Raw genomic sequence first — 14,291 nt, forward strand, 5'->3', positions numbered from 1 at the left:
TTCTTGGTGATGCCCTTCGACCTCACAAATGCACTATCCATATTTCAAGCGACCATGAATGATTTGCTCAGGCCACACTTATGGTGATTCATACTTGTTTTTTTTATGATATTCTGGTCTATAGTGCTAACCTTGAGGATCATTTACTTCATTTGTCTACTATGTTGGACCTCTTATCTAAGTGTGTTTTTGGTGTGGATTCGGTTGGTTATTTGGGTCACATTATCTCTTCTACCGATGTGCAGCCAGATGTAGATAAGATCCAAGCGGGGGTGGACTGGCCACCACCTTGTTCTCTCATGGCTCTTCGAGGTTTTCTAGGCCTTCTAGATTTTACAGAAAATTCATTAAGTAGTATGCCTCACTTGTCACTCCTCTCACTGATCTACTTAAACATCAAAGTTTTACATGGTCAGTAGAGGCTCAACAGGCCTTTAGAAAATTTCAAATTGAAATGAGAAAAACTCATGTTCTAGGACTTCTTGATTTCACTAAAGAATTTGATGTTGAAATTGATGCTTTATATGCGGCTATTGGTGTCGTTATCTCTCAAGCAAGTCATCAGTTGGCTTTTTTCAATAAGAAAATGTCGTCCTGTATGCAACATGCCTCAGCCTTTGTTCGTGAATGTACGTTATCACAGAAGCATTAAAAAATGACGTTAATACTTAATTGATAGACCATTCAAAATTCTCACATATCAACAAAGCCTCAACCATCTAATGACACAAGGCTTATAGATCCCCAAATTAACCACTAACAACATTACTACCCCGAGGTACAAATCCCCAACTTAACCATCACTATTTTAGGACGGCCTAGGAGGCAAGCGCCACTTATAAACACAATGATATTAAGAAGGTAAATGAATAACCTTGAGCCCCGCCCAATAACTCTACACCTCCGAGGTGTTCAAAAGTATACATATTCCTTATCCCAATGATCTTGTCTACCTATCTTTAAATTCAAACAATATATTGCAAGGATTTTAACTTCAAATTACACACATACCTCACTTGATCACCCACTTAGACCAATTCATGGTAATTCACAACATCTAAAACTTAGCTCACAACTTACGTACACTATCTTTATTCTCAACCCATCAACCTAAAAACAAACAACAAAAACATGACTACACTCTCCTCACATCCTACTTTAGCACTGCTTAACCTAACATATTAACATCCTCAAGAATTTACAACTTATATCATTTATAGAATATATATAAATAATTTCATATATTACTCATCTAAAATAACCTTCACATCAAAGCCTCAAAAGATGTGCTACAACCATAAGATATAAAAAAAGCAAATATATAAATCTCAACTATATGAATGTTTATTCCCTAAAGCCATTATATTTTTCTTTACTCGACCATTCTGTAATCACATAACTTGCTCACAACCATAATTCTTATATGAAAGCAATCCTCTCATTCCCACTATTATTATCAATATTTTATAATAATAAGTAGATAACAATTCACATCAACATCATTATCACTATAACATCACATCAATTTTATACATACCACACAACACATTATATGCCATCATGTTAATCAAAATACACCTTGACAATCAAGCACATAACATGTTGGCATGTAGACATTTAACAATTGCAGTATAAGCATTATCACACTCAATTATATCCAATAACACACTTTCATGACGATGTGCGCCATATACAAACACTTTGTATTATGGTAACTACAATTAAACCAATTATCAAAACATAACATATTAACTATTAAGCATACAAGACTCAGCTACATCGTCATGAACCCGACTTTCCAACTTTGAGAGAGTTGGAGAACTTTAATGCAATAATCTAAGACCACTTGGTCTTCTCCATCACCTTAGCCGCTTTAAATCATAACTTTAACGTTGTTGAACTATTCTTTGTGTCACTGCAAGCGTCCACTTGACCCAAACATCAACACTTTATCAAACAATGATCAATCACAATCAATTTAAAAAGACTCAAAATAGCTTAACATATCACATAGAGAGACACATAATAGGATTACACTTTCCTGAAAATCACTTTCATCTATAAAAGAAACCTTTGTAATATTTTAAAACTATTAAAGGAGTAAAATTGAAATAAGTAATAGTAATAATTAAAAAAAAGAAGATAAACTAAATAAATGAATACACCAAAATATGGAGAAGAACTAACAAATGATAAATACTACTCCTTTTATTCATCTCTGCATGTGAGTAGCCATTTCAAATGAAAGAAGCCACATAATCTCACTTAAGGATAATGGCATGAGACTAGGTATTTAGATGCAAGTTTCTCTTTATACTTGTGCAGGCCAATGTTAAATTGAAAAGGGTTGATGATTGAAGCATGAATTTAGTATGAATCATAATCTAAACGGTAGAATAATGAAATTGAAGGCATACTTAAGAAAGAAGAATACAAGAGAATGGACAAGGAAAATAATGAGAGAATAGTGAAATAGCTAATGGAGAAAGAAAGTTGGTGTCACATTTGTTTCTACTGTTAGGGTTATGAATTAAGATACAAAGTGTGGTGGCTTTTTTTCTACTGCATGGAGATATAAGGGTTTGAAATATATATTTTTAGTAAAAATAAGATATATGGACCTTAGCACTTCCACAATTATAAGGAGAAACATATTTTATATTATAATTATATATCACATATTAGTAACAACAATATATAATCAATATAATTATTAATTTGTAAACTAAAAATAAATCTTTGTATGATTATGAATTAAAGCTAATTTTTTAAAGATAAATTAATCAATCCTCAATCTTTAAATAATTCAAAATATCATTTAAAAATATTTCTATTCCCTTTTAGCTCAATCTATAAAAATAATATATCTTTACCACTTATATTATTCAAGTTAAAAATGAAAACAATCAAAGTTATGTTGTTAGAAACCTTTAAAAATTATGAAAATAATCACACGTACATAAATAACAATTTTAAAAGTAAAGTTATACTAAGGATCCACTCAAATCATTAAAGATTAATTGTTAGGATTAATTTAGTAATTCACTTTTGAATGGATTATCGATAAAGGGAAAAGTGCAGTGTTATAATAACTTAATGGTAGCAACTCATGGGTAAAGGGACTATTTATCCTTAATGTCACGGGTTCGAGTCGCGAAAGACCCCCTTTATGAGGAATAAAATACTGTAGGGGGTATTTAAGGTTGTGAGTGACACGCTCAATGTATTCATGGGTTTGAGAGGTCGCATGTCAGGACTGAGGTGTTACATATTCTCTTCATTAATTTCTCAAATGCCATCCATCTTGGATCGTCTGCGAGAGTATTATCACACACTAGTCGGAGAATAGTTCATTAATAAATCAAAAACAAATTTATCAATGAAGCATAAATTCCATTTTTCTCATGGCTTATTAATCTATGCTCAGAGGATCTACATACCTGATATTAGTTGAGTCCGACATGACCTACTGCCCAAATCTTAGGACATTTCGGTATTAAGCCAACAATGGCTCAACTGGCCGCTTCCTATTACTGGCCATGGATCTACAAACACATAAAGGCATTCATAAAAAATTGTTCAGTTTGTCATTATAATAAATATGTTCTGGCAAACCAAAATGGGTTACTACAACCACTTCCGATTCCGGATAAAGCGTGGGATGATGTTTCAATGGATTTTATTACCTACTTACCCATGTCACATGGTCACACAATGATTTGGGTAGTTGTTGACTGCCTCTGCAAATATGCTCATTTCATCGCATTGTCCACCAATTCGGTGTCGAAGCTCTAGTTGGCCAATTCTTGACTGAAAGTGTGTGGCCTCATGGGTTCACCCATCAATTGTTTCGAACCGTGACAAACTCTTCTTGAGTTCCTTTTGGAAGGAGTTCTTCCGTATCCAAGGTAATTCCCTCTACTTTAGCACATCATATCACCTACAATCAGATGGACAAACGAGAATGGTGAATTGGTGTTTGCAGAATTATTTAAGGTGTTTTGTTGGCTCTGAACCATGAAAATGGTACCCATGCCTCTCCCTCGCTAAATATTGGTATAACACCAACAAACATTCAACCACTAAGATGACACCATTTGAGGTTGTATACGGTCGTAAGCCACCCACTCTCATATATTTCGTGCACAACTCCACTGTCTCCGAACCGATGATAGAAGCCATATAGGACCGACAACAAATCATTTCAATCCTTAAAAGAAATTTTTTGTTGTGCACAACAGAGAATGGTTTCACAAGTTAACTCAGGGAGAGCATATATTACCGTTTAAGGTAGATGATTGGGTGCTTATGAAATTCCAACCTTATCGTCGAGTCACTGTTGCTAGACGGTCTTCCAACAAGTTGGCACCAAAATATTTCTGTCCATACCAAGTGACTCGCTAGATTGGGTTGGTAGCTTATGAGCTTGCTCTTCCTCCTTCATCACGGGTACACCCCATTTTTCATGTTTCCCTCCTTTGGAAGTTCTATGGAAATCCAGGGGAACATTTTATTCCTCTTCTAGAAGGCTCACTACCGAAAGGGGAAGATCTCACTTTAAAAGAGAACCCATGACCAGAGGGTCAACATTTAGAAAAAACATGAGGAAAAATGGATGGAATCATCACGGTGAGAGAGACACAAGGATTGGATGAGATGAGAGAAAAGACACTCATGAAGGGTAAGCATTCTTGGAGTTATCCTCTACTCCAACAAAATGAATCTCTTCTCAAAGACAAAACACTAAACAAAAGTGTTACTCAACTGGGCCGCGGGGGCCACCAACTAATTCTCACTCACTCATCTACACCGCTAAATTCTATTGATAATCAAGAGCCATCAGACGACCCATAAATGTCATCCAAGTTCAATGCACCTATTAAAAAAATTGGCTCCATATGGGTTTCTTCTTCATCAACAGCTAGCCAACGTACGAAAGTTCAATCCAACGATCAAAGGGGGATTTCATGTCTACCCACTTCTGCTCCACTATCTTCCATCCGTGTGCATACAAACTACACATTTTTTCCTCACTGTCCACCGTTGGATCATCCAACCTTTTTAGAGCAGACTTCATCAAAGCCATGAGATTTTTCAATTTCCAACTCATTAATTAAAGCATCTCCAACACCACAAATTCAAAATTCACCTTTTGTTTCCACAAACATCCAACCGCCCAAGATATTAGATTCCTCTCCAACTCCCATGATTGAGACACATGGACCATCCAACCCTTCCACACGGGTTGCTCTACTTCCAATGGATAATTTCGTGAGTCATGCACGTATTGGGCTACCTCCAACAATTGGGTCAAGTGAGAATTTTCCAAAACCCAACCTTGAGGGCAAGGTTGTTCATGTTGGGATGAGCAATGATATGGCCCAAATCAGTAATAGAAAGCCTAAAATAAAATCAGTTAAACATGCCTGGACTAATGACTATATTCTAGAATAATACACCTGTTAGTACAACCCGTCTCTTTAATATTATTTATCCAAGTGTAGGGTGTAGATCAACTCAATCCTAGATATTTTCATATTTCTCTTGTTTAAGTTGTAAGGTGGTGCTGAGAATGAATCAAGAAGTAAATAAATGAGGAATATTCATTTAACTCTCTTACTATTTGATTTAATTTATGCTAGTACAAGAAATCCTCCTTACACATCTGGATTGTTGTTTTGCTAAAGAAAAACCTGATAAGAGTTTGTTGTCGTGGAAGAATTGTCACACCATCACAATTGAAAAAAAATGAAGAAATTGTTGCACTTAAGAACAAACATAAAAAAAAAGGTGAATACATGGAAACATAAGGTTCAAGGAATAAAAATGATTTAATAATGGTTATTTAAACAAAACAATCTAAATTTGGACCATGAAACTTTGGATATTAGAATATCAAATGTTGCAGCCAATGAAACTAGTGCAACACCACGTTCTTCTACAACAACCAATTTTCCTAATCTTCAAAAGTTATAATTTGTGGCCCCTATGATTAAGTTTATGATCCATTGTGTTAAAGGGAATAATGTGTGGTCTATAAGTTGTTATGTTGTTATGTGATCTATATTCAGTTATGTTGTTCTTAGTAAGATGTTTCTATTAACAAGACTTAATATGTTGGATGTAAAAAATGATTAAGAATGTTGTTTTGTTTCCCTTTGCTTGGATGAATTGTATTCCACTATATGTCAACTAGAGTCTATCATGTTCTGTTATTGGTCTATTGTGTCTCATCTTTCTATGATTGGTTCAAAATATCAAATTCTCCACTTTTTTACTTATCACATAAAGAGAATTGTAAAATTGTACTTCTTGTAGGTAGAATAGAGAGAAGGGGAGGGAAATAAATAATGAGAAGAAGAATGATGATGTTTATAAGATATGTATAACAATTTTATATGTTTTAATGTGATATATTGGTCGATATAATCATGAATTATGTACCTGGAGACTATTTGAATTAATTTATGTATGATTAATTTAGATTTCTATAGACTTCGTTGATTATTTTGGTTTAATTAATGTATAAGTCTAAATTAATAAAAGAATCCATCTAAAAATTGGAACTTAAAACTATTTACATACAATGGATATAAAAACTATGGCTTATATGCCCACATGGTCTGAAAGTGATATTTGAAACACTGGCTTAAAAGTTGTCTTTGAATGCATGTCCTAAAATATAACATGTAAAAAACTTTGGTCTAAACGTGATTTGAAAACAATGTGGCCTATAACTAGTCTTTAAACTATGACCTAAACATTAAATAACATTTGCAAAACCATGGCATAAAAGAGGTTTCGAGAAACAAGGCCCAAACAGGTTTTGGTATCATGGTCTTTTCTTTTATTGCAGATCAAAAATTTTTGTTTAGTGTAGCCATAATTTAAAAAAAATGTTGTCTATCTGAATAGGCCACACCCACTTAGAACATGGTATGAAAACCATAGTCTAAACTTTATGCCACAATTTTAACACTTGTTCCCATAGTTTTTATTGTGGTTTAAGGTGAAAATGTTTAATATATACATCAATTATATATTTACACTACCTCAAATCAAACCCCACTAGCTATACAATTTTTCCCTTTAAAAAAAATTAAGTATTGAAAAAAATATGATTGTGTAGTTTTTGCATAGAAAGAGTCAACTAAAGGTTACGGAGTGCTAAATTGATTGTTTATTTATCTATTACCTATATAATAAAATAAGTCCCTCATGACATGTCAATCTCTCAAGCCCTCATGACATGTGTCAACCTCTCATCAAAACTAAAAGTCTCTTATGATATGTGTCAATCTCTCAATGACATGTGTCAATCTCTCAAGAACTCCCTCATAACATGTGTCAATCTCTCAAGCCCTCATAACATGTGTCAATCTCTCAAGCCTTCATGACATGTGATTTATTTAAAAATAAAAGGAATATGATTACCTATACAATATTAAAATATAATGTTACTATATCAATATTAAAATAATAATAATAATATGCTATTTTAGAGTTAAATAATATTTATTTTTATACTAATCTTATTTTAGAATCAAATAATAATGAAATTATAAATTTATTGATATTAATAGGATACTACTAACTATATCATGTTATGTATGTGTAAAAAACAATGTTGAGAAAGTCGAGCAAGATGTTAAACCAGTAGATGACCCATATTAAGTTTATCCGATTTAAACAGTTAAACCGTATGGTTTGACCGCATGATTTTATATATAATTAATAATTTTTAACAATATGAATACACTGGTAACGTATATGGCTTTAACCATGCGAATGCACGAGCAACATACATATTCTTAATCATAAATACACATGTAATATGTGTTCTTAATCATGCGGCAAAAAATATCCTCCCGTGCAAATGCACAGGTAACTTGTTAGTTTACTCTAAAATGAGGACCAGCTTGGACTGGTGCAACAAATTCTTGGCCCAAGTTAAATCTGCCAAACCCATTTTAATCTCTCACAAGAGCCAAAACGACGCCGTTTATGTCTTCACTTTCTTCATCCAAAGAACTCTGGTTCTATATTCTCGTTATCCCTCTCTCTCTCTTAAACCCTGCAACGAAAAAAATAAAAATGCATCTCACGAAATGAAGACACAGAAACTCCCTATTTTGGCACTCTCACGTGCCCTATCACGTGCTCTATCACGTGCCCTAAGCTCATCCACCTCCGCCGCCGCATCGGAATCTGGACCAGCGTTCCCTGTGAAGACAGTAACCACCGCCAACTTCGAAGCCACTTTGTCGGAGCTCCGTCACCATGTGCGAGCCTCAGACTTCGTGGCCATCGATCTCGAAATGACTGGCGTCACCAGCGCCCCGTGGCGCGAGTCGCTCGAGTTCGACCGATCCGATGTACGGTACCTCAAAGTAAGAGACTCCGCACAGAAGTTCGCCGTCGTCCAATTCGGCGTCTGCCCCTTCCGGTGGGACCCATCAAATCGCTCCTTCATCGCTTATCCGTATGTTTGTTTCTTAGCTTCCGTCCCTTGTTTTTGTTTCCGAGAAAAAAGAAATTAGGAAATTTGATGTGAAATTGTATGGTTGGATATTATTGAATTAGTTGTGGAAATGATTTTCGCCAGTTTATGAAATTGGAAACAAATTGTTGGGTTTATTTATGTGTGAAGCTCCATATTGGATATAAGGGGGAGTGAAAGAGTTTATAAGTGGAAAAGGCCCATGAAACCATTGCCTTAAAATTTTGATCTCACTTATGACTCTTCACTCTTCCGATACCCTGATATTGGTCGTGATGGGGTCCAACACAAAGTGAAACAAGGTTGTTTGGTAAATTGATAGTTAGATATGTAGTAAAGCTTCAAGAGTGTATAATTTTTAAAGTAAAACTAGTTTTTTTGTATGGTGTAATAAACTAATGTAAGTGTGAGTGGTTATTGAGGTATTTTGTATTTCTAGGTAGAGTAGGCATAACTATGCAAATGTGAGGTTAGAGTTGTCTGTGAGTGCGATTTTAGTTGTAAAAACAACGAAATTGTATTTTTAATGGGAGTGGGTGTTATTAGTGTAGCCAAATCAAATTATGTGAAAATATTGATTTATTGTCCCATTGTCCCTAGAGCAATTTCTTAGTAGATTGTGTTCTGAGCTATACTTACATAACTATCTCATTTATCCTACGTACCACATACCGAATTCACAGTACCGTGTACCACGTATTGGGTTATGGTTGCACCATAGAAGAATTTATGGTTGCTACATATTGGGTTTGTTATACAGAAGGTATCATAAAATTAGTGTAAAATATGACGAACCGCATACCCGAGGGAATCACGTACCCATAACCGTACCGTCGTACTAGGTAACATTGTATTAAACCTCATGACAAGTTGGATGATGATGTTGGAGATTATGATGCTTCTGGTTGTGTAATTGAGCTTTGTGTGTTGACTGACTGTTGAGAACATCTGGGGGAAAGTGAAAATTATATTGTGTGTCAATATGATATTTAGTCAAGTTTAAAGAGTGTGTATATGGTGTTCTTGATGTTAGAGCAATTTTAATGGTTGGTAGTGCTTGCAACCATCCGACTAATCGTGGAAACTATTTCCTTCTAAATGGGGGTGATAAGTCATAAGTGATAATATTGCAACTTTCAACCAGTTTGATGATGCAGCATGGTTTAATTTTGTAGTTATCATGTTAACTCTTTATAATATTTATTTATTGAGAGTAGTAAAATGAGAAACATAACTTGATTCATTCAAAAGCTAGATCAAAGTGAGTTCTGAATATATTTGTTTAACATTTCAACTTCCAAGCAATAAAAAATGGCATGTTTTTGTTATTGATAATTTGATATTTAGCTGTTTTCGTAGTTGATATGGGATTATGAGCATGCAAAGACAGTTTATCAGGACTTCTGTGATTTTAATACAATGTTTTTTACTATTGCGGCTGGATATGATTTCGTTTGCCACATTTTTTTATTTGTTCATGTGATGAATGGCCTGCTGCTCTTCTGATTTAGAAATTTGCTCTTTGACAGGTACAATTTCTACATTTTTCCACGTCAGGATCATATGGGCTTGGGTCCATCTTATGAATTTCTCTGCCAAACTACTTCCATTGATTTCTTGGCTAAATACCAGTTCGACTTTAATGCATGCATACATGAAGGTTGCTTACTTTTCCTTTTATTTCCAGCCATTGCCTTTGGCATTAACCTAATTAGATAATTAATAGTGAGAGGAGTTTCTGCACCAATATCTGCTATAAACATATCCTAGCCATATTAGGTGAAATTGGTGGCTTTTATATGTTTACATGGAAAAATAATACTTGGATGCTTCACTTCTGGGTTCTAGCTTCTGGGTGTATAACTGATGCTTGGGTGGTTCAATGGAAAAGGGGTAATAAATGAAGGCTTATGCCCTAACTAGAAGGGCACAATGATCTATCTATATAAATGACTTTTAATGTTTGGCAACTTTGAACAAGTATAGGTATAGTATGACTGATTTTTAGATGTAGAGTGTTTGACTTATGACCTAAATTATAAAAAGCTGAATAGAACTGGTTCTTAGAAAGTCCAACTCAAAGGTAATTGTTTTTCTAGTCCTAATTTTTCAATACTGTCGGCTTTTGCTACATTTTCATTCTTCCTTTCTCTCTCCTTCATCTAAGTTAAAGAATAGTTGTTGGATAAAATGAAGATATATGGACCACTCATTCATCCAATAGTCAATAAGCATGCCAATCGTTTTTGTTATATTTTTAATTTGGATAATTACAAGCTTTCACATTTATGGAAAAAATTCAATATTAGAATCAATTTTTAAGTAACCTACCAAATAAAGATAAATAATTCTCTTTGAAGCAGTTTTAGAGGGTGGCCTAGTGTACGAGACCCCCACTAGTTTTGAAGTAGTTTTAAACTAAACTAATCTCAATTGTTAAACTGATTTGTTTTATATTGTCTCATGACTCATGTAGTAGTTCAGTCTCTTACCATTTTAAACTAGTTTGAAAATTGCTAAACACCCTGTAGAGGTGCTGAAAGCCTATGATCTTAAACTAGTAACCATAGTTTCATCCTCTGAGGGATTGGGATTGGTTTATTGTCTAAGAAAGTCTATCTTGACTCATAGGATAGGCATTTGGCTGTGGGTATAATTTCATCACAACTTCTATGATTTTGATAGTTTGTGAAAATGCACCCTTGGCCTTGGGTAATGTCAGGAATATCTTATTTATCCAGAAAACAAGAAAGAGATGCAATGACAAGTTTGAATTCTACATATGATAGTCAGTGGTCAGATGTGTGTAAACTAAAGGATGCTAGAGACATACCATTGGTCAGCACAGCAGATATTTTGTTTACTGAACGAATGAAAAACAGATTCAGTGAATGGCGTGATGGTTTATTACGAGAGCAAAATCAAGAAGACCAAAGTCAAGGAATCTCAAAAGACTCCAAACAACAACTTCAAGTATTTTTCTTTAAGATGCACCCAGCTCTTAGACTTAATGGATTCACCTCTCATCAACTTAAACTGATTCAGTTGGTAATCTTGTTATATCTTGTTCCTTCAGTTGACATGTTCACATTTTCTCTCTCATATATTGCTATTTTGGCTGTCTCATCTAGTCATCTATCATTTTGTTTGGGTGAAAGATTGATTTTGTACAATGGCTGCACTTTGCTGATTATTATTATTACATGAAAATTTCAGGTCATCCGAAAGCACTTCAAAGATCTTTCTTACGTCTGTGTGAACAGCGAGGCTTCTGATTTACAGCAAATAGTTGTATATACAGACTCGAAAGATGAACAGAACTTACTTCTGGTATTAGATATTACTCAGGGTTTTTTTTATTACTTTTGAAGCTACTTAAATCTCTATATTATTTATTTCCCTTTCAAATTGTGATGTGTGTTTATTGTGAATGATTTTTGGAATTTAATTCTCCTTCTGCACTTTTGAAATGATCGTGAAGGGATTAACTCACTGAATCTTTCGTTTACCCCTAAAAGGAAAATCACACCAGATCACCAGACCTTTTCGTGTGGCGTTCAATTCTACTTTAGAATCTTAAGATGGCTAAGAATTTTTCTTGAAATAGTGCTTTACCATGATTTTAGTTATAAATGGACACAACTAAATATTAAAAAGCAATGTATCTATGGTCTATTAGAATAGAATGTGGCATCTCATGTGTATGCCAATCAGAGTGACAATTTCACCAATAGATGAGAAAGCTAGTAGAGTGGTGGATTGAACTGAGTTTTATTGACACCACATCACCTATTAAATTCCTAAAAAGTGTCCTTTCATCTCGTGCAGAAGGAGGTTAAAGAGGAAAATTGCAAGGCAGCAGAGATGAAGATCCAAGCTGCTGTGGGATTTCGTCATGTTATTGATCTCCTTTCGGCAGAACAGAAGTTGATAGTTGGTCACAATTGTTTTCTGGGTATCAATGTCGCTCTGAGTCTTCAACAAGCTAGTTATTTTTATAAGATGCTAACACATATCATTCCTTGAAACAGATATTGCTCATGTCTACAGCAAGTTTATAGGCCCTCTTCCCGTAACTCCTGAAGAGTTTGTCACCTCTGTAAACAACTACTTTCCACACATTGTTGACACCAAAATACTTTTCAACACTAATTTAATACTACAAGAAAGGATGAAAAGATCCAGAAAATCACTGGCCTCAGCGTTTTCCTTGTTTTGTCCTCAAATTGCGGCAGGTTCCCAAAGCACTGATCTAGGTTCACCCTGTCATGTGAAAGTGGATGTTGAAGTTGATGATTCAAGGTTTGTTTGTGCATTCTTTTTTTGTAATTCCTGACCTTGTAATGTGGAATTTAAGTTTACCAGTCTAGTGGTTATAGATGATGGTATTATCTTATCTGCACAGTTCAAGGTGATTCCTTTTTTGCATATTGAAGAGAATCAAAATTGAGTGTATGTTTCAACTTTCAACTGTTATGCATGTGATTGTAATCAACATTTTCTGTCAGTTTTCATGCATGACCATAGTTCTTTCCTTTTTCCCTCCTTTTTTGTAGCAAAGTTCATAGATATAAGGTAAACACATTTCCCCCTTTCCTTTTGTTACGTGAAATTTCTTTATACAATTCTGGATAACGTTTTTTGTTGTTTACATTATCTGCATCTAGCTTGAGGTGATTTTTAGAATTTTGAAATCGAAGTCTAAAGAAAAGAATTAGTGTCTTGTTTATCTACTGAAAAAGTGAAAATAAAGTTATGTTATTTTGTCATAGCTGTTTCTATAGACGTGTCCTTTCGTAACAACTTAAGATGTATGTTCACAGGTCATCCAGCTGGAACCCTGGAGTCAAGCATGAAGCAGGATATGATGCTTTCATGACTGGATGCATCTTTGCCCAGTTATGCAATGATTTAGGAGTTGATTTTAAACTCCATGAATCTTCGCAACAATTAGCCCTCAATGAGAAACTACGGAAGTATGTTAATCATTTGTATCTTAGTTGGCTGCATGGGGACATTATTGATCTCAGTAGTGGTGTTAAAGTTGGAGATTCTTCACCGAGCCAGAGTCTCAAGAGGCGGTACCCAAAAATTGTGTTTGAAAACATTGCTATTGTTTGGGGATTTCCTTCCACTCTGAAGGCAAGCGAACTAAGAGAGTGTATATCCAAAGTTTTTGGTTCAACTTCTGTAGTTTCTGTCTACCACTTAGACACAACTGCAGCGTTCGTCCAGTTTAGCAAGACTGAACAAGTTTCCGACTTTCTTTTACTGAAGGAAACCTTAGAGAGAAGTGATGGTCCAATCGCGGTTTTGCATCCGCTGGCAAAACTTTTGGAAGGTGGAAATACTTGTGCTGCCGATTATGACACTTATAAAGAAATATGTAGTTCGCCCTTGTCGGAAAGTCTGTTTGCTGATCAGGCAAAGGCATTTGGTATAAAGTGGAAGACCAAATTGGTGGAATACGAGATAGCACCGGTGTACGAAGAACACGAAAATCCCAGTTCACAAAGTGATTTAAATACAGCTGTGAGGTATGCAGAAAAGGCTAAGCCAAACATAATTGATCAGTTAAGAAATGAGCCACCCCGTAGGCAAGTCTCATCTGGGATTGCAGATTCTTATGCTGCAGAAGCCAATTTGTGAGTCTTGACTTATAATTTTGTATCATCACTAGGAACACGCCATAATGTTATATCAAGTTAAAATGTTCACAAAGCATTTACCAAAAAAAATGTTTACAAAAGCACTTTGGGAGTAGTTGGGGAACAAGCCAGAAAATATAGGA

At 34.8% G+C, this 14,291-nt stretch overlaps 1 protein-coding gene across 2 annotated transcripts; it reads left to right on the forward strand.

Moving 5' to 3' along the window:
* On the forward strand, window positions 8,012-14,291 carry LOC109350302 (poly(A)-specific ribonuclease PARN). Of its 2 annotated transcripts, XM_019591519.1 has the most exons (8): window positions 8,012-8,482; window positions 10,030-10,160; window positions 11,223-11,548; window positions 11,717-11,830; window positions 12,329-12,455; window positions 12,532-12,802; window positions 13,324-14,000; window positions 14,049-14,291. In XM_019591519.1, the coding sequence occupies exons 1-8, from the start codon at window positions 8,109-8,111 to the stop codon at window positions 14,147-14,149; spliced, it is 2,121 nt and encodes a 706-aa protein (XP_019447064.1). In that variant the 5' UTR covers window positions 8,012-8,108; the 3' UTR covers window positions 14,150-14,291. The 2 variants fall into 2 exon arrangements, with proteins under 2 accessions (XP_019447064.1, XP_019447063.1); XM_019591518.1 differs by having other exon boundaries at window positions 13,324-14,291.

The sequence above is a fragment of the Lupinus angustifolius genome, chromosome LG06 (genome assembly GCF_001865875.1).
Source record: "Lupinus angustifolius cultivar Tanjil chromosome LG06, LupAngTanjil_v1.0, whole genome shotgun sequence".
Taxonomy (NCBI): domain Eukaryota; kingdom Viridiplantae; phylum Streptophyta; class Magnoliopsida; order Fabales; family Fabaceae; genus Lupinus; species Lupinus angustifolius.